The 22183-nt window shown below is 39.0% G+C and overlaps 1 protein-coding gene across 1 annotated transcript; it reads left to right on the forward strand.

Moving 5' to 3' along the window:
* Positions 1-10877: 10877 nt before the first annotated feature.
* On the forward strand, positions 10878-18681 carry LOC120717323 (sodium/myo-inositol cotransporter-like). The gene is made up of 5 exons (XM_040005280.1): positions 10878-11006; positions 14318-15246; positions 15335-15530; positions 16689-16816; positions 16919-18681. Exons 2-5 carry the CDS (start codon positions 14619-14621, stop codon positions 18163-18165), a joined length of 2199 nt encoding a protein of 732 aa, XP_039861214.1. The 5' UTR covers positions 10878-11006; positions 14318-14618; the 3' UTR covers positions 18166-18681.
* Positions 18682-22183: the final 3502 nt, after the last annotated feature.

The raw sequence follows: 22183 nt of genomic DNA on the forward strand, positions 1-22183 counted from the left end.
GGTTTGAATTGACAGATGCATGCCAGCTAAGCTGCTAGCTGTCTGTTAGCTTTACCTCGGCTAATTTGAGCAACAGAACTAGATCTCTTGGCTGTGTTTGTACTTTCAGTTAAACTATGTGAATAATAGCATGCTTTGTGCTTAATTGTAATAACAACACTAATTACCAGTTGTCTGTTTATCTTCTTTGCTAAAGAAGCTACCTGGTTAGCTGATAACTTGAACAAATTGCTATAAGATTAAATCTGCAGTCACCTTGATCTTCAGAAGGTGAGATCAAGGTGGAAAGCCTGTTAGCATGACCACTGTTATGACTATTCATACAATGCCTCTTTATCTTTAGGGGATTGTGGGGTACCTTTAAAGTCTTTCTGTCATCATTTAACTCTGTTAACTCTGGTTCCTTTGCCAAAAATATTTTCTGATGATTATCTGGTCAAGCCAGTGTCTGATAGATGATCCCTTGTGGAATATGAAATTCAGTGGGAACTAATAAAATTCAGCCTCTTGTTGAATAAAAAGGAAAAACATATACTCACTTGTTAAGTACACTGTAGGCTTGGTACTGTGTTGGTCCTGCTTTGACCTTCGGGACTGCCTTAATGCTGTTCCACCACATACCAAATGTGCTCTGATGGTTTGAGATCTGGTGGATGTGGGGGCCGTGCGATCATTCAAGGATCCAGATTTAGATTATCTGAGCTTTGTGACATGGTGTTATACTACTGAAGGCATCCACCAGAAGATGCGTGCACTGTTGTTGTAAAGGGATGGGCATGGTCTACAACAATAATCAAGTATGTTGTGGCATTTGAAGGTCTCAAAGTGTGCCAGGAAAATATCCTTCACACCATTACAGCACCACCAGTCTGACCTGTTGATAGAAGGCAGGATGGATCAATGCTGTGATGTTATTTACCCCACCCAAATGTCACAGCGGGACTCGGGACTCATGAGACCAGGCAATGCTTTTCAAATTATGTGTAGTGCAATTTTGGTGACCCCAAGTGTGCTTTTCTGTTCTTAGCTGACCTCTGACCTGGTCTGACCTGAGCTGGTTGTGTGTAAATCCTGTCTTGCACCAACAGCCATGTCAGGTTCAGAGTCACTTACATCATGTTTCTTCACCATTCTGATGCTCAGCTTGAACTTCAGCAGGTCGTCTTGACTGTGTCTACATGTCTAAATGCACGGATCGCTGCCGTACGATTGGTTGATTAGAGCATATATTGTTTTCGTATCAGTATTTAACATCTGTGGTGTTAGAATTGCTTTTGAATTTACAATCTTTGTTTAACCTGAACAGCAAATTGTATAGCTGCTGAACTGAAGCCAAGAACGTCTTTTAGCTGTTTGTCTCCGTCTGCCAGTTAGCTAAACACAGGAAGGCAGAATTGTCGTGGACTCGTGGGAACGCTGGAGGACGCGATTAAATATAGTCTGTAAAAAAGCTGTCTTTTATATGATGTTTTGGTTTTCCACAGCAGGGATCCCTGTTTGTGTGTCTTTGACTGACAGTGTGTGTGTTTTTTTTTAAATTTCAAGTCAGTATTTCACCACAAAAAGTGGCCTATTAATATTTGATGGCTGAAGAAAAGAGCCGCTCATCTCTTTCTTAGTCTTTTTGAAGAGTGTGTTTGAGTCTGAACCAAAGTGGAAAAACAGAAAAACATTTTAAGGAGACCGAGATGAAGAATTCACAAATTTCATTCTGCTGTAAATCTGGTAATAATTTCCAGTTTGCGTCCTATCCCAGAAGAAAAACTGAAATAACCCTAAAACGGTGGCTTCGTGGCTCTTTTATAACAGTGACTGTGACACTAAAACAGGCAGCAAAGAGAGCTCAGATAAATAAAAGAAGAGAGCTGAACGCAGAGAGCCGGCTGTGCTGTTTATCCAGTGTGAGCATGGCGCCATCTACAGTCTAAAATTGAACACATTATGTGCAAATGGACTGCAAATAACACCCAACATAAAAAGGTAAATAAATAAATAAGTATCAAGACTCTTCATGTTGATCGAGTGTTTGACAGCTCCATAAAAGGCGCCTCTAGAACAGCTGCAGTTCTTCTTTGTATTGACTATTCAAATCTTTGGACCCGTCATTAAAAAATCCAAAATATCCAAAATATTTTACTTCCAGGTTTTATTCCAAACTTTCTTCCAGCAACACAGTGTAGTACAGGAAACACAGAGAGGTGTCACAGTCCACGTTTATTTTCCTTATTTTGCATCTGGTGTCCTGATTGTTTTAGTTCCATGTTTTACACTTTTCCAGATGTTGTAACAATATTAATGTGTTTATTCTTGTTTGTTTGTTTCTCTTGCATACTCTCATAATTGTACATTATCTAATGTCAATATCTTTAATGCAAAGTATTAAAAATTATCTAAGTAAAGGACAATAAAAAAAAATAAGCAAAACTTTTTCCCGGTTGTATTTATCTCATAACTTACAGCAGACATAATATTGATTTTAAGAAGTAAGTTTTTTTTCCTTCAGTGAAAAACAACAGTTAAATACAAAACACATGTTCAACAATCTAATCCAATTAAAACCAGTGTTACTAAAGCTGCACTCAAAAACAAAATGCTGGCTTTAACCGATTTAATTACATGTAAGTCTTGCATGTAATTTTTCTTTTCATTTGAGTACAATGTAAAATATTAAATTAAATGGAATCTGGTCAAATGAAATTCAGTTTATTGGTGTAAACTGAATGTATAAAACCAAAACGTTCGTAATTGTAACCCAGGACCCCTGAACAGTTATGGACTTGTTATTGTGATATGTATTTGTAAGTCTATGCTTCTGTTCGGTGTTCCACTTATTGTATGTGTAGGCGTGTGTAGGCATGTGTGCGTATATATGTGTGTGTGGATGCCAAGCACCTGCAGGCCTGATGGGCGTGGTCCTGTTAGAGGATTGGCCACGCCTGAAGCCACACACACACCTGCTGCTGATCAGGCTCGTCGGGGGAGCTATTTAGGAGACCGATGGAGCTCCCACCGGTGCGGGATCATTGCGTGAGGCTTCGTGGCAGTCTTAGCTCAGTTAAAGTCTGTGAGTGTATGTCTACTGGAATACAGTGTCTTGACGGCTGCCTCTGTTATTTTCCCCTCAGGAGGATCGTGGAGCATCGGAGGGCAGCAGGCACGGGGTGTGTGTGGACACACGAGAGTGGAGAACACGGAGCACGGGAGTCACGGGGATTTACTGTTATTGTTTCATTCGCTATAAATAAACGCACTGCTTAGACACAGAGTACCGCGACTGGGTCCTCCTTTCCCCACATCCCCACGGTTTGCCCTGCCAAACCGTGACAGTAATATTTAAGAATTTAAATAAAACCTTTGATTTTATACATTTTTGTTGCATTTTACTCAGAATTGTTGTTGTTTCATAGGGTGTGTAAGGAGTGTGGCTGAACATATACTTGTAAAAACAAATAATCAGATTTTTCTTCTTATTTATTTATTTATTTATTTTACATCAGTCAGATTGTTTCAATACAAAATAAAAGAAATCAACCCAGCCTCCACAAGCCTGCTATTATAACAAAGCCGCGAGGACCCACATTGCACTTATTGTGTAAATAAGAGTCTTAGCAGAAGACCACACCTGTGAAGCTTACCTTCACTGACCTCAACAACCAAATTTAGTGATTGTGTTATCTGGGATCTGAGCAAGTGCAGTGAAGAGTTTTGTGTATTCAGATAATTGATTGGTCTCATTTTGAGGCTCTTTTTCTCTGTTACAAAGCAATCAGTGGTAGGAGCATCAGAAGCATTATCCTTAAAGACAGCTGTATAAACATCACCCAGAAAATCTCAACAACAGTGATGCTAGAACAAATAATATTATCTTTCTTTCTACTTCAATTATTATTCTTTTTATAAATTCATAATACTTTTCAAAAAAAAAAACCAAAAATCGTTATTCAGTAATAGCTATGGCTATTTGCTTTCGCCTCAGTCTAATAGTGCGACTCTAATGAAGACTCTATGTGTTAAAATAAGGTCATCAAAAAGTCATTTGAGGAGTTTTCAACCAACCAACAAAGCAGCAGCGATTAGATTGCAGCTCAGGAAATCTTCTTACAATCATTGTTTTAATTGCAAAAACTGGAGATAATTACAAATTCGAGGCCTGCTTATTTTTTCTTCTAAAATTGAGGACCCACTTTATCAAAAATGGATCAAAAGTTTTTAATGTAAATAAGTCAGTGCCTACAGATCAGCCTTTCTGTGCATCAAATAAATTAGTGTGGATTGTAATGTGTTAAATGTCAGCTTGTAAAACCTCTTTCCTACCTGGCTAGTGCAAGAACAAATGCTTCACATCAAGGTCTGACTGGATACATGTTGATGGACATCAGGTGATTGTGTGACAAGCCAAGTAAAGGTGGCATCTTTGATTGAGTGATTGAGTGATTGATTGAGTGATTGATAGATTTTATTGATTAGAAATCAAATATCTCAGTGAATACAGAATAAAGATTTACCACAAAGCAAGAGAGCACGAGACAAGGCTAATCAAAAGGTATTGGCTGAATATGCTTGTTATGCCAACCCTTTTAACAAAAGAGCTTTTAGCATGCAGCTCATGTACATAGCGCTCGAAGCAAAGAGTAAAACGAAGAAAAGCAAACAAACAAACAAAAAATTGTTCTATGAGATTATTCAGTACTTTGATCCCATGTACAGCAGCTTCATAATAGCAGATTAAGTGAGTCCAACACACCTCACCTCCTCATCTCTGTGCATGTAGTTCTGCTTCTCTGGTTGTGCTGGTAAGTGGCAACATGTGATGTGCTTTATGTCCTTGAAAGTGGCTGTTTGTGTTGGGCTCAGGATTTGTGTGTCCACAGACACATGCATCGTGGATGGTGTTCAGATTACATGTTGCACTTTGTGCCCTTCGGAGGACGATGCTCACTGGTCTGTGAAGTAAAAGGTGTTATGTGTCACATTTAGCAGATATTATTAGAAAGTAATGTGGACTTTTTTAATTAACTGTGTGTGTGTGTGGGGGGGGGGGGGCAGCTGCACTTCCTTATAACTTAATTAAAAATGACTACTTATCATTCTACATTTTAACAACTTTCTTCATTTAAGCAGATTACTATCATGCAAACTCTGTTCTGTGTCCTCTGTGTGTGTGACAGAGAGAGAGCTTTTTAACATAGCCTTCTGCTTTGGCTGCAACCACAGATTACCTTTCCAAATTGTAATCAAAGCATCACAGCTTCGACTCTGCATCAGTTTCTTGTCACACGTGGGTTTTTTTTCCAGGAGCTGCTTTCAAACAGAGACAAAATGTGCAGATTTTGCATACCTTGCAGTCCTGTATTTTTTGCATGTAAATTTGCAAAACAAATGAGCGTTCAAACCATTTTCAACGTGTTGACGAGAAATAGAGAAGTATCTCTTCTTTTGCATTGTTATATTTCTAAATGAAACTAAGACGTGGGGATTTGCTTATTATACTGCCCTCCTTGTTCAGTGACCTGCACAGCCAGTACATGGGCTTTTGTAATGCTGCTGAGTCTGCAGTAAATTAGCACTATGTGATGAGCGACAGCAGCAATGCACTCTAATAAAATTTATTTAATTATAATTAAATCATAAGATTTATCAGTTTGCTACATTTTATATTTCTTTTGTTGTATTTTGAAGACTATAAGGACGTTTATTCAGAGGTAAAAATGCTACACACAGCAACCTGAGAAAACGACGGCAAACAGAAAAATGCTGCAAAAAGGCACAAAAACCCCAACACCTAAAACCAAAAACACTTCACAAAACACAACAGAAGTTTTTTTATGAGATTATAATGTGACAGGAACTGATGTGAAGTATTGCACTGAGGCGCCATGAAAAGAAGTGAAGGATTCACGTGTTGTGAGGGAGAAAAAGATGAAAGGCAGCATATGTTTTAATCACATGATTCATACAATAATGTAGATAAATCTTTGCTACTGTTCTCTTGTTACTTCCACAACTGTTGTTTTGTGGGTTTATTTGTTATTTTTTGATAACTTTTGCAGTATTTTTCTATTTACTGGTGGGTTTATTTAGGTTGCAGTGTGTTTGAACTTTCGGGGGCAACCATAAAATACATTTTGCTTTTGCTATAAGTCTTGAATAGCTGCACGATCAACACATTTCTCTCACATGTACCATAGGATTTGGTTACATATTGCATTTTTCCACAGAATCAAACATATCAGCATTTCAGAGGTTGGGATCCTTGTGATTTGAAGCCTCTTTAGTCTGTCTAAAGAGAATTAAATAAAGGAGAGGAAGGCTCAACTTCTGAGTATTGCCTACTGAGCTTTAAGGCCTCCCAACTGTATAATGTGCCACAAATACATTACAGTAGAGCCAACCTGAACTACAGTTATTACAGACATCATATTCAAATTGTGTTTCAGCCATTAGCTATTTCTCCCAAGTAATTTCTGTGGTCAGAAAACATCAGGGATAAAAACATTAATAGGAAAAATGCTGGCTAAAAATCCAGTAAATGGTTTACAGACTCACATTTATGATTGGATCTAGGAGGAAGAAACTACAATACTGACAAATCAGTGACAGTCGTTTTGTTAAAAAATATATTTTATTTATATAGCACATTAAAAAACACTGGAGATGACAGAAGTGCTTTCTAATCATCTATTATGGAAAAGTATAATAGTATGCTAAAATATACATAATTGATTGTGGCAGTGCTGAAAATATATTTAAAAGATGGTGGAGGTAAACGAGTGAAGCCTCATAAATAATGCTGAAGATATAAATACACTCATTAGATACAAATGTTCAGCTGCTCCTTAACACAAATATCTAATCAGCCAATCACATGGCAGCAAATCAGTGCATTCAAACATGTAGACATGGTCAAGATGACCGGCTGAAGTTCAAACCAAGTGTCAAAATGAGGAAGAAAAGGTTATTTAAGGTGCTTCAGAGCATCTCTGTAGCATGGGCTGCAGCAGCAGAAGATCACAACAGGTGCTGCAAGAACTGGAATCTGAGGCTACAATTATCATAGTCTTACCAAAACTGGATAACAGAAGATTGGAAAAATGTGTTGTCTGGTCTGATTTTTGCAGCAGCTGGGATCAGAATTTGTCTTGTATTTAAAGCTCAAGGTGCTGGTGGTGTAATGGTGTTGGGGATTTCATTTTGGCTCCTTAGTACCATCTGAGCATCGTTTAAATACCACAGCCTGCCAGCCTACCTGCTGCTGACCATGTCTATTCCTTTATACCTAAAGTGTCCACATCTTGTGATAGCTGCTTACAGCTGGACAACACAACATGTCACAGAGCACAATGTCATCTCCAACTGTTTTTTTTTTTTTGAAAATGACAATGAGTTCAGTTTACTCCACAATCACCAGATCGCAACTCAGTAGAGCACCTCTGGGATGTGGTAGAATGGACTCACATCTGCAGATACTGAGTTTTTCCAGCAAATGTTGAATCTATAATATGAAGAATGGAGGCAGTTCTGATGCTGAAAGGGGATTCAGTCAAGGTCCTGCACTGTGTACCTAATGAAGTGACTAACTAAAAGCAACTAAGTTAAGAAGGTTTACAGTAAACGTGGGAAAAAGCATATGCAGACCTAACAGAAAACAGCTGAATATAAGTGGGTTTATAGAGCTGATTTGCAACTGTCAGTTATGGACCGGACTTTTTGTGGGATGGCAGAACCTTTGGGAACCATGGATAACATAAAAAAGTTGGAATTATCATATTCATGTAATATATAATTTGTGATGAGATTGAAATCAAAAACTTCAGTCAAGTGTGTAGATCTTGGTGATTCTTATGCGCAGATCATGAGAAAACAACACAGTGGTTGAGATTTCCAGTGTATCAAAGGATCATTTAGAATAGTAGTTATAGGAGGAGATTTTGACACAAGCATCAAATTCCCATCAGTGTTGCTGATTTTACCTGCTATAACTTTATCGTCATGCGATCCAACAAGTAGCCTTACACCTCACCTCACCCATGCACACACAAACACACAGATAATGGTGCGACTGAAATACTTTGCATGCACGGAAAATAAAATTAAAAAATGTAGGCACAAATGCAACGTTGAACGAGTATCTGCAAACCACACACATACACAAATATGCACAAAACAATATACATGCAGACATGCACGATGTGGTGACTCGCTCATTTGTCTTCATCTTACAGTAAGACCTTTAAAGTTATCTCACCTTGAAAGATGATGGGAAAATTATGGTTCAGATGTGGTAGGGCGCTGGCATTCTGTTGGCAGTCAAAAATATGTGGTACACTGGTCTGTGGGTCACTCTTGCATGAGCTGCTGTTCATCCATTGATCCATTTATCAAGTTCTAACATACAAGTTGAAGTGAAAAAAAATGAAAAGTGTCCACTGCAGACACTGTTTGTACTTTTCATGCTGTATATTTTATCTTTGATGGGTTTTTTGCACTTCTCTCTGTCCTGGAGAACCTTATTGTTGGTCCCTTCACTGTTCCAGTGGTTTTGTGAACTCCACAGGAACACCTGTGCACAGATTGAAAACCCCTCTCTGTACTCTCTCTGTAGGCAAATACCTCTGCTGTACTATAAACTTAGCATCACATGGCCAGCAAGAGTGCACTCGAGATCTTTGATAGACCACTACACAGCTGCTTGTTGGTTCTTCCAAGTAACATTTATGGTGGCACAAAGGAGGGGAGTATAGCTTCCATCCAGTTTCTTGCTCAGTGATTTAGTCAGGTTTATAATTCAGACCCATAGAGCAGAATCGCCTCAACTCACTTGAACACTTTAAGTCTGATTAACCTTTGAATTACACACCTTGGAAAGACATCATGAGTTAAGTTCCCCAAGCTTGACCAGTCTGGCAACTGATATCGTGAGCATTGCCAATGTCATTGCCAAAGTATTTGAAATCATCTGCTTATTCAATGGTAGAGCCGTTCTTGCCAAGTAGAACTAGGCAGTTGGGTTAGTGTACATGAACTAAGTCCTTGATTTGTTAAGGAGTAGAGTGGTACCCTGGGTGGCACTTTCTACGTGGTGTAGGAGGTCCTTTGCAGTTTTGATAATATCTTCAAGAAGGCAGATGCCATCCACAAAGTTAGAATACAGTCTTCTCCTTAGTGTGGGACCATAGGTACTGCTGACAGGTCCCAATGACTCTTGTGTAATATTATATACATTTTTACTTCTTAAATAAGACAGGATACAATAAACTGTGAATGGTTTCACAAAAAAGGATTGTGTTTTGAAATATATCCAAAGCCATAAGGGGTGTTTCGTACAGCAGGAAATTTAGAGTTATCTGGATAAATGAAAATTTTGGTTGCAAAATAAACACTTCCCTTTTCCACACTAACTAAACTACTTTCATAGCCTAACAATGCTTTATAGATTCCAAGTACAAAGTGTGTTTTATTAGGCTTTAATGTGAGATTTGATCTAGACTACACCCAGTTAAAAAAATGCATTACGTATAGAATCCACAGTTCAGTCAGAAGTCATCTACTGTAAATCTGTGATTGACTATCTTAAAGACAAGTTTTGAAAATACCCCAAAGTTTAAAGGCAAACAAAATGTGCAGATTAGATTCAAAGACGATAACTTTGTCATGATCATTAACATATAAGCTAGTTTTAATGACTGTTGCAACTACTAAATAGTTTGACAGGGAAAGAAGTTAACTTATTTTGATATTACTACACAATTTTCTCCTGAATTAATCACTGAAACACTCGCTGTGACTCACATTGTCATTAATCACATCTTCAATTTAAAGCAAGTGCAAAATATCCAAAAATCCACCAAGAGACTCCTCGGTCCTTAGTTTTTTGTTTATCATGAATCAAACAAATAGTTAATTAGTTAGTGAATTCAATTCCTTACTGGAGGCACGTGCGTTCATCCAAACATCGATAGTATCACTACCAACGCTGGCACTGGTATTTGATCAATACTAGAGCACCAGGATTGATATTTTGGGCGATCGTGGCTCAAGAGTTGGCAGTTTGTCTTGTAATCGGAAGGTTGCCGGTTTGAGTCTCGGTCATTGTGTCCTTGCGCAAGAGACTTCACCCGTTGTGTACTGGTGGTGGTCAGAGGGCCCGGTGGCGCCAGTGTCCGGCAGCCTCGCCTCTGTCAGTGCGCCCCAGGGCAGCTGTGGCTACAATGTAGCTGCCATCACCAGTGTGTGAGGTGGATGACTGAATGTGTGAAGCACTTTGGGGTCCTTAGGGACTAAATAAAGCGCTGTACAAATACAGGCCATTTACCATTTTGCTTCTATAAGATAACCTTTACTAGTCCCACATGTGGGAAATTTGTTTTGTCACAGCAGGAAGTGGACAGTGCAAAAGTAATGAAGAAAAATTAGAATAGAATAGATTAAATACAGTACACAACTGTACACAATAGAATAAATTAGAATACAATATACCTATCAGGAGTTCAAAATGTATCCCTTTTAACTGCAGTAAATTATTCGCATTTTTAATGAAATAATTTATCTCAAATATGCACAAAAATAACTTTTTTGTGTTGACTGTCACGTGACAGACAAATAACAAGCATATGAATAAACACATAAATTACTGTGGAGAGTAAAAACAGTGATTTAAAATTGGCTCCTTAAAATGTGTTTAGAATTTGAAAATTGATGATGATTTATTTCATTAACGTGCCACACTGCTCTGTCCTACATAGAATCGGTGTCAGTAATGCTGAACCTGTACGTACATGCTTACAGCGCACTCAGTGGAAAGCACCTGCACACCACGAGCGCCCCCACACTTCCTCCTCGAACCTAAAGGCGACGATGCTGCTGTGGGCGGAGTCTCGCGGTGCCTTCAGTCTCCTCGCTGCGCCGAGGAGAGCTCCGTGCGGCGTTGCGCTCAGACCGGTCGGACCGGTCCGGTAGTTAAACGGCAGTTTAACGTTAAACCCGGGAGACACTCAGAGAGGAAACAGGTGAGTCTGAGCTTTTCTTTAAACCGAAGCTTCGAAAACATTCAGGAACTTTTTTTCACCTCTTCATATTTACTGCTAATGCTAATGAACGTATGCTGCGAATGAAATACGTGTGGAATTAATAAAAGACTTGTAGGAACACCGTGCTGCTTCATTCAAAAAGTAGTAGCAGGACTGTAACAGGATATGACAGGACACTGAGACAAATGGCCCAGGATTATGGATGGAAACAGGGACTGTGATAATATAGTAAAGTGTGACAACTAATAACCCGTATTATACGCCTAATATTAATAACAGAACAGGAAATGTTTTTATTAGAAATTAACTACGACACAGTAAATCATACAAATTAAATAAAGCAGGTAATTATGCCTTTTAAGGTCCTTTTGAATTAAAGCTAAAGAACAAAACAGAAGTATAAAATATAAAGTGGCAGAAAGCAGAGTGACAGGAACTGTTTCAGAATGTAACATAGTGTATTATTTGGTTATATTGCAACATCAAACGCTACTTATGATTTTAATTTGAGAACAAAGAGGTGTTTTGAAGTATTAGCAACAGATAAATCATAACCAAAAGAACCAGCATGAAGCACAGCACAGGAGTACTGAGAGGTTCCTGTCATAAAGTCCTCCAGAGTGCTCAAGAGTATTTTAAAGAAGTGAAGTGAATCAGGTCTAAAATTGGGTAACTATGTTTCCTGAAAAGGGGGCAAATATATTCAAGTCTGAGAAAGCTGGAAATAAAAGATGTTTCCTTAGCCTTTCCCTCAAGACTCTGGTTAACCCTGTGCTAATTATTTCAATTTAATATTGACTCTGATGCAAGAGTAAACTTGCTACCTGGAAATGCACTAGGTCTCCTATGTACATGAAATTTTGTTTTCACAAAGACCTTCCGATTCAGATCAGAGCACCGCAACAAAAACAGCAAACACAAACACCGGCCCTGATGCAGGACCCTCGTACTACAGTCCCGCATCATGGGTTGTGATTGCTTTGCTTACTGAAAGGATTTGCAGTTGTTACTAGATAGCAGCAGCTGACATACACATCACTTCTGTAAAATTCAGCCTGTCTTACAGCCTGTTATCCCAATGTAACAAAGCAATGCTGGTGCATGCATGCATCTTCCCTCTATCATAACTGCACACCAGCTTTCCTTAGAACCCGCCTTAAGTGGACCAGACCAGTGAGACTCCCATTTCTCTCAGTGTTTAACTGCACATTTAATCTCTGAGATATGTTGATATAAGAAAAAGAATTGTAATGTCAACAGTATGTCTCTGTTTATCTATAGGATAAAGAAATGCTGATGTATTAAATGAAAGAAGTCTGTCACCATGACTGGTTGGGTTTAAATTGTAAGAAATAAATGTGGAAAATTACAAAAAAAGTTCTGGTAGCTCATTGCTCAGATTGTCCTGTCAGTATAAAACAAAGTTTCTGTAAATTCACAAAAAATGACAGATTTCTTATTGTGTAATTTCTATATTAGATCAGATTTGTCAGTTGCTCAGTTATGTTGGAGTAGTATGAGCAGTTGCTGCGGAGGTCCTTATTAGGCGAAACAGGGCAAGTTGTAAAATTTATCCGAATACAGACCAAAATTTATGCCCTTGTTCACATGTTCCAAAGATTCTGTGTCAGGCTGATTCTGGCCCCCAGCCCTTATGTTTGACACCCATTGTCTAACATCTCTGCTTATATCAACACATATTTTGCAGTGTGGACTGAATTTATAAAGGGGTTGCATAATAAATAAAGAAATTACCTGTTTTGTAAGTACAATAATGACTCTGCATTACTTTACTTACATTATAATCAATCTAGTCCTTGTCGGCCACTGAGAATATCTTTATAGAATTTTTATTTTGTATTCCTTGCCATTTCCACTACCCTCTTGGCCTTTTACTTACAAATGGAGGATATATAACACTCACTTTACCAAAAACTGATTGCAGTTTCTGACAAAAGTTTTATTTCTGACTGAAAATGACTCAATGCTATTTATGAAACTTAAGAAAACACCAGCAATAAGAAAAACGCTGCAAAAGCACACAAAACATAATGGTAATGGGAAAAATGACAACGAAAATAGGAAAAAACAACGGAAATATGAAAAAAGAAAACAGAAATATGAAAAACAAAAAAAAGAAATAGGAAAAAACACAAGGGAAGTGTTTCTGGGGAGACAATAACCCGACGGACCAGTTGCAGGAACCCAAAACATGGTAGCTGTGTTTTATCATGATTCATATAATACTGATGATGGATTTTTAGGCTAATAGTTGGGCTAACACACTTACCTCTCATCTTTTCTTTCATCACAAAACCGATAGATCCTCCACTTCTTTTAAGTGTCTCCCAGCACAATTCTTAGCATATTTTGGTTCCTGCAACTGGTCCGTTGGGTTATTGTCTCCCCAGAAACACTTCCCTTGTCCTTTTGGAAATCTGTTTTCTCTTTTCCTATTTCCGTTGTGTTTTGTGTGCTTTTTTTTTTTTTTTTTTTTTTTTGTTATTACTGGTGTTTTCTTAAGTTGCCGTCCGTTTGGCCTCTCAGGGCCACCGTACCAACAACTCATTTACAACAGTTGAAATACCAGCAAATATTTTTATGGCAAATCTTTATGCAAGATGATCATTCTTCCAAAAAATGTCTCTATTAGCTCTATTAGCTGGCAGTGTTAAAGTAAGAGGCTAAAATTAATAGGTGACCAACTTAGGATGACGACTTAAGCTCTGAAAGGTTCAACCACTGACGGCACCACTTCTCTTACACTGAACAGATTGCAAGGTTTAGGGAACACAATATCTTACATGATTTCTGGAGCATTTCTGCATGTGTACACATTGAATATGGCAGCCAGATTTACAGTTAACTCCACTGCAATTCAGTCAGCTTTTTACAAACAAGAATTAATGCTTGGGTTTTGAGACAAAAGAACCACAATTTCACCACATTTTGCAACCTTTTACAGCTTATCTAGACTGCAAAGAAGTGTCCTAGTCTAGATCGAGAGAGACAGAGGGAGAGATAAAAATGTATTAATCCCTTGGTGGGTTCCTGTGGGAAATTCATTTAAAAAAAAAAAAAAACAAGAATAAAAACACACCTATTCATGGCAGCAGTGGGATTTGAAACCATGCCCCTAAAGAGACTGGAGCCTTAATCCAGTGCCTTAGGCCGCTTGGCCACACTATCAAATATTGTCTCCTTCTTTTATCAGCCATTTTCAACTGTTCACATGTTTTTGCATTGCTTTGGTCATGCATCTTGTTCATGTTTTGTTCATCTTGTTGCAGGAATCGCACTTCTTCTGTAAAACCAAGGAACAACTCAATGCCATCCTGTGTGCCGCCAAACCACAGCTTGCACAGATTTCCAGATCTAACTACCAAGGATCAAAAAGTCAAGAGTGCTTGAAGTAATTCCTTAGAAACGGATGCAAATGTTTCAGATGTCTCTTTCATAAACGCCTTACACTGTCTGTGTATATAAGAAGATATAGATGACTGTAGACAGAAGTGTTCTAAGCCGTGTCGCAAATTCGCCATTGGGCACATTTAGTTTATTTCTGTCATTCAGCCATAACAGGTTTTAAACATGGCCATGGAAGCAGCGGACATGATTGTTGTAGCGATCTACTTCATCCTGGTGTTAGGGATTGGCTTCCTTGCAATGTGGAAAGCCAATAGGAACACAGTGAGCGGCTACTTCCTGGCGGGGCGTTCGATGAACTGGGCAGCTGTGGGAGCTTCTCTATTTGTCAGTAACATAGGAAGTGAGCACTTCATTGGATTGGCTGGATCAGGTGCTGCTAGCGGTCTCAGCGTGGCTGCATGGGAGCTCAATGCTGTATTACTGCTCCAGTTTTTAGGCTGGGTGTTCATTCCAGTCTATATCCAGTGTGGCATCTACACTATGCCAGAGTACCTGTCCAAGAGATATGGGGGGAATCGACTGAAGGTGTACTTTGCTGCTTTATCTCTTGTCCTTTACATCTTCACCAAGCTGTCTGTGGATCTCTATTCTGGAGCCTTGTTCATCAAAGAATCCTTAGGTTGGAACCTCTATCTGTCCATCCTCCTCCTCATCGCCATGACAGCTCTGCTGACCATCTCCGGAGGTCTGGTTGCTGTTATCTACACAGACACAGTTCAAGCGTTCCTCATGATTGCTGGGGCCCTCTGTCTGACAGGCATCAGCCTCTTCAAAGTGGGAGGGTTCGAAGGTCCTTGTTTCTCTTTCATGCATTCATGAATTTATGTCAATTGTTTAACTAAACAATGCTTAACCGTGTTTTGGCGTGTCTTTGTAAGGTGTGAGACACGGTTACATGGAGGCCACTCCAAACATCAGTGCCATCTTGCTGTCTTCACCCAATCTGACGTATTCTGAGTCCTGCTATAACCATGCCACTCCGAAGCCAGATAGTCTGAAGATCCTCCGAGAGGCCCAGGATCCAGACCTGCCATGGCTTGGTTTCTTACTCGGCCAGACTCCTGCCTCTATTTGGTAATGCTATTTCTTTTAAGACTAATTTCCTTACCAATACGGTTTTGTACAGCCTTGTGTGTTTAAACACTCCTAATCCCTAAAAGATTTACTCTGAGCCAGGTGTTTTTCTTCTTTTGCCACTTGTCAGATTTGATTGCTTTAAGTAAAAGTAGACTGAATTTGTTACCATGAAATGCTTCCCTGAGGAGCATTTATTCTTGCTCCTTGGCTTTGCATGCTAAATTTAATTTTTTGTAGTGCTACCCTCAGGGCAAGTATGCTAATCAACCATGCAACATGTGTGCAAGGTCCTGGTTGCTCGCTGGCATTGCAGCCAAGACCTTGCACACATGTTGCATATGATTTATTTTCCTCAAAAAAAACAATGAATTATACAGTTAGAAATTCTTAAAGTAGAGGCAACACATATAAATTGAGTGGTGCTTCTTCACAGTAAGAAGGTCCGTGGTTTGGTTCAAGCCATGGAGCAAGAATCCACACTCCTCAGGTTGGCATTATTGGCAGTAAGGTCAGTTTCAAGCAGTTAAATCTGACAATTGAGAAATCTTTCTTTGTGGGTACTCCAGTTTCCTCCCACAGTCCAAAGACATGCACTTAGTGGGGTTAGTTTGTGATTGTTAATTGGCTATAGGAGTGAATGTGAGTGTAAATGGTTGTCGGTCTCCCTGAATTACCCCTGTGACAGAATGGTGACCTGTCCAGCGTATAACCTGCGTCATGCGCTATGGCAACTGGGATAGGTTGTAAACCACCGCAACCCTAAATTGGAAGAGTGGAATAAAATGGATGGATGGAAATTCTAATGATGTTTAGTTCTCATTCTTTTTCTCTAACATCACTGAAAGTCCAATAAAGGCTTTAAATATCTCAGTGGTCAATGATTGACCTATAAAGTCATTTCAGTGTCAACATACTTTTTTTTTTTTTTTCAGTGAAGATGTTTCATGATTTATTAGACTGTGAGATCTGAGGTGAAAGACTGACTGAGAGACCCTCCGTGGAGCCACAGAACAAGCATGGTCTCAGAAATGTCCCTAGAATAGTTCTCACAAAGCTGACTTTTGGGGTCATTACAAATGGCACAGGTAGTCCAGAGTATACTAAATAGAGGTATGTACCAATTAGCAGACTAATTTTTGTGTTTATGTGCTCCAGGTACTGGTGTGCAGATCAGGTGATTGTTCAGCGGGTTCTGGCAGCAAAAAATATTGCTCATGCCAAAGGGTCAACAATCATGGCCGGTTTCCTCAAAATCCTGCCAATGTTTATCATTGTCATCCCAGGTAGAGACATTAACCACCCTATGAATATCTTACACAGATAAAATTCTGACTCTATACTCACTAATTGTCTTACTGATGTATCCTATGTGATCATGATTCCAGGAATGATTTCCAGGATCTTATTCGCTGATGACTTGGCGTGTATCAGTCCAGAGCACTGCATTGAAGTGTGTGGCTCTGCAGCTGGCTGCAGCAATGTGGCTTACCCAAGGCTCGTCATGTCAGTAATGCCCGTCGGTCTCCGCGGGTTGATGATGGCTGTTATGATTGCAGCTCTAATGAGCGACTTGGACTCTATCTTTAATTCTGCAAGCACCATCTTTACCCTAGATATTTACAAGATGCTACGAAAGCAGGCATCGTCCAGAGAGCTGATGATAGTAGGCAGGCTGTTTGTCCTTTTCATGGTGATCATAAGCATCGCCTGGGTGCCTGTGATCATTGAAATGCAGGGAGGCCAGATATTCTACTACATCCAAGAAGTATCAGATTATCTGACTCCGCCCATAGCGGCTCTCTTCCTGCTTGGCATCCTGTGGCGTCGTTGTAATGAGACAGGTGCCTTTTGGGGAGGGATGGTAGGGTTTTTCCTTGGAGCTCTCCGTTTGGCTTTGGCATTTGTTTATCGAGAGCCACTCTGCGATCAGCCTGATGAACGCCCATCCTTCATCAAAGATATCCATTACATGTATGTGGCAGCCATCTTGTTTTGGATATCATCTGTGGTGGCTGTTGTTGTGAGTCTCTGCACTCCTCCACCCGAAGAGGGACAAATCCAAACCACTACTCTCTGGGGACTAAACAAAAGAAAGAAGCTAAAAAATCAAGAAAGAAATGCTGAAAAAGACGTCAATGTTTTGAAACCCCTAAATCACTCAGCCTTTAATGGAAATGGTGTTCTTGGTGAAGAAAAGTGTCACAAGAACCCAAACTTGCTCAATGGCTCTGAGACAAATCTTGAAAATGGCCAATCAGGAAGCAGCAATAATGTCACAGCAAGTGATATAGAAACAATCTATTCAGTACAGAATGGTGGCTGTGCTCAGAGTTCAGGCTCCAAAATGGTAGAAAATGAGGAAAGAAGAGGAATGGAGGATGTGGAGGAGGAAGACGAGAGCTGTGGAGCAGGGGACGCAAAAGAGGAGCGTGGATGTTGTATTAAGGTTTTGGATTGGTTTTGTGGATTCAAGGAGGAATTGTCCAAAGATCAGGTCATAACAGTTCAAGAACAGGAGAAGATGGTGGAGGAGCTTCTCTATGAACCTCCAACGACCAGAATCATCTTAAACATCGCACTGGTGGTGGTTTGCTCAGTTGGGATCTTTCTCTTCATCTATTTCTCCTTATAGGTTCAGTTATTTCCAAACAGAAGGCCAAATTTGTCCAAGAAATACAGAACAGGCATGTTTGATACAGTTAATTACCCATTACACAAATGAACAAAAGCCACATTTTAAGGATACAAAAGGCATGGGGCTACCATATTTTATTTTGTTATTCAATATTCAAAAGATGGTAGAGTTTGAGATGTACTTGTTGGCAATACACTTAGATGCCCATATATATATGACAAAGTGAAACCCTTTAAAAAGCATTTACCCACGTTGCCTTTCGTATATTTTGGTTGTGCTGGGTATATGCATGCATACACATATACTGTAGGTCAGCGGTCCCCAACCACCGGGCCATGGACCGGTCCGTGAGTCGTTTGGTACCGGGCCGCGAGAGTTGAGGCTCCGGTGTGAAATTTACGGTTTTAAGGGTTTTTTATCATTAACTCAGTTTCCCTGGGTCTTTTCCCGTGTTGTAGTTGTGTCCCTTATTTTGAAAGAAATATTTACATGTTACCATAGCGACCAGAGAGCATTAAGGGACAGAGAGGTCCAATGAGGTTGGCGCATTTCAGGAGGACGCTGCTAATAAAGTTACACAGTGAATTCGCGTTCATTATTATATTTTCAAAATACCACCGTTTTTGTCTTGGTCGTATCATTTTATTGTGATTAATTTATCCGCGACACCTTAAAGGCCGGTTCGTGAAAATATTGTCTGACATTAAACCGGTCTGTGGTTTAATGTCAAAAGGTTGTGGACCGCTGCTCTAGATATTGTACCTAGAGTATGTAGGTACAATACTGTAAAATACCAAGCTGGTGCTTTACATGGTTTTAATTTTTTGTAGAGAGAAAAGCTCTGATGTTTTGCCTTTAGCCTATATAATAAAAAATCACGTCATGTGTTAGGCCAGACCTTCCCAAAGTGTGGGAACCAATTCAGGGGGGGCGCGGTATGAAAAGGAAAAAAAAAACAAACAAAACACTGCTAGCACTGGCGCCTCCACAAACGCAAATCAGGAGATGAAGCATAGCTGAATGTTTCCAAACCAACTTCATTCTAAGCCAAATATGGTGAAGCAAATCTTCCCTTTGGTTTCACCTGCACAAGTGCCGAGGTCGCTCTCCTCTGCAGAATTGGTTTTCTGCACGTTCTTGATTTTTAGTTCACAAACACTTGTTGTAATGACTAACTACTCCTGACATTTTGGAGATGTTAGCTCTTTATACAGCAAAGTTACAGTTGGATACAAATAACATCAGGCTGATCCTGCCACGATTTGTTCCCCCGGTTCAAATCACAGACCAACAGTATCTCACAGCTGTTTATGTTTTTAAACCCATTTTGCACAGAGAGGCATTTTTGAAAAATGTATTGATAGCAATGTTGAAAATTATTACACAGGAAAAAAACAACATGTAAAGTAATCGCACCGTGACGCCTCTGCCTTTCTAAATAGAAGAACAGTAGCTGCGTGTAAAACCTGCAGACAGTCAGATTAACAGTATTTTGTCTCTATCTGCCATTCTGCAATTCATCTCATGTAAACGATAACGTGGTGCACAGCGTGACGTGAAAAAAGGCACATACCTTTGACGTTGCGTGATGAACTCTGTATTCCTCGTCCACACGTAAACGCAAAAAAGGAGTTTTAAAAAATCTCAGTTTTCGGGGATTCCAAACGCCGTTTACGTGTGGACGACACAGCTGCGTTTTCAAAAACACCCGTGTAGGTGCGGACGCAGCGTAAAAGAGTTAGTAGTTTATTTTCTTACTACCTGTAATTTATTGCAGATTACTTGTATTTGCTTAATTGTTTACTAAATGTTTGAGGTGTGAAAGAAACCGCAATGGAGCAAAAGATGGGCGTGTGTGGTTGGAGGATGTGTTTGTGCGTGTGCGCGTGTGAGAGGGGGGGCGCGAACATTTTTCTTGTAAAACAAAGGGGGGCCCAGCAAAAAGAGTTTGGGAACTGCTGTGTTAGGCTGTTGGGAAAATACAAATACAAAAATACAAAAGAAGAAAAATGTGATTTCAGAAAGTAGAGTTTGACCGAAATAAATACATAATCTAATCTAATATTTTTTTTATATACATTTTATAGTAAATTTATATTTTCTGACTCTATACTCACTAATTGTCTTACTGATGTATCCTCTGTGATCATGATTCCAGGAATGATTTCCAGGATCTTATTCGCTGATGACTTGGCGTGTATCAGTCCAAAGCACTGCATTGAAGTGTGTGGCTATACGTATAAATTATTTTAATTCATTTGGATTTTTTATTCTGAACTAACATGAGTAAATGTGTACAAATAATGACTCAAAGTGCACTGTTGTATAAGTACAAAGTTTATTTAATGCACCTTATGTTTTTACAATGACTGTTTGTCAGTGTATGATTTACACAGGTCATTAGTAAACTTGCTTTAGTTGTAAATCAGCTTTTACAAAAAATATGAAGCTGTCAATGAGCTACTTATGGAAGCCCGTTTCCGCCACTAAAAAAAAAAAAAAAGCTAGTATCCATAACTCGAAATTTCGAGTTACTTTTCTCAAAATTTCGAGTTAGCTCTGCCAATCAAAAATATACGTGAATGAGGTCGCTTTCTTGTTACCCGGAAGCATATGGCGCAGGACCGTGCACTCAAAAACGGATCCCAACAAATTAAAGTATGTTTGCTGATAGTAACACCATGTGATTCAGCTAATAACACAGGGATTTCATCATTTGTGAAGCCAGGCTGAAAACACTCAGCAATCTGTGCATTCACGACTGGATGTAATACCGGTAGCTTAGCTGTAGCATTTGTAGCTGAGGGCTTCAGCTTCCGGGTAACATGGAAATGACGTCATTCACGTAGATTACTGATTGGCAGCGCTAACTCGAAATTTCGAGTTGCTTTTCTCAAAATTTTGAGTTAATATGTCGAAATTTCGAGAAAATAACTCGAAATTTCGAGAAAATAACTCGAAATTTTGAGTTATGGATCCTTTTTTTTTTTTTTAGTGGCGGAAACGGGCTTCCATAGCTACTAGCATAATTTTATAAATTACATTTTATTTATATAGCGCCAAATCACAACAACAGTCGCTTCAAGGCAATTAGGTTTTATTGTCCCGTACTCATTTGCATATAGGTACATGAGGTGTTTTTTCCATAGTGCCACATTTATAAGACTGTACACTTGATGATGTCAGTTGAAAACATAAATTGATTTGTTTTTGTTGTATGCTACAGATACAGTCGCGTAATTTTGAATTGATGCCAATGGGAATGTGTTCATGATATTCATAATGAATGTGAATGGCTGAAATTGACTGTGCCTACATCTTTTCATTTTTCATTTCAAATGTAGGTAATTCTGTTGTTTTTAGCCGTTTTTACTTCCAAGACATATGATCATGACACCTGGATTAGTACTTGATACATATTTGAGTTGGGAAAAGCATTTGGTGTGATGGTCATGTTTTATTTTACCTGTACACATACGCAAAACTCAAAGGGTGCCTTGCACTTACTTTAATCACAAATTAATTAATTAATTGTGAATTAAAAGATGACAAATTGTAAGAAGTTTTGCTGACCCTGATCATCAATTTAAAGATAGGACATACTTATATTGCAATATTTCCATTATATTATTTAGCACTGAGCACTTAAACAGCAACAGATTAAGTCGGACAAAAATTAAAACAATTTATTTTATTTTTTTAAGACACTGAAAGTTGTACAGATTTAAAGTTTACCACTAGTAAGTTCTTTAAAAGCATATTTTACAATAAAAACTTTTTAAAAAACGAACTACTAAAAACAAGTGTCTTTTATATAATTCTTTTATAAATTGATCTTTGCTTAATGTAACTGCCATTTTAAGCACACTGAGGGTTTAAGTATTTATGTGTGTATATATCAGGACTATCACATGTTAATGGTGCGCAGTGGTTGGAAACTGGTGAACACTGCAAACTTTACAAGCTTTCTTTGGCCTGATTTGCTTTATTGAGAATGAGGGGAACATGTGGGTTA

The sequence above is a fragment of the Simochromis diagramma genome, unplaced genomic scaffold (genome assembly GCF_900408965.1).
Source record: "Simochromis diagramma unplaced genomic scaffold, fSimDia1.1 OVJJ01000381.1, whole genome shotgun sequence".
Classification (NCBI taxonomy): Eukaryota; Metazoa; Chordata; class Actinopteri; order Cichliformes; family Cichlidae; genus Simochromis; species Simochromis diagramma.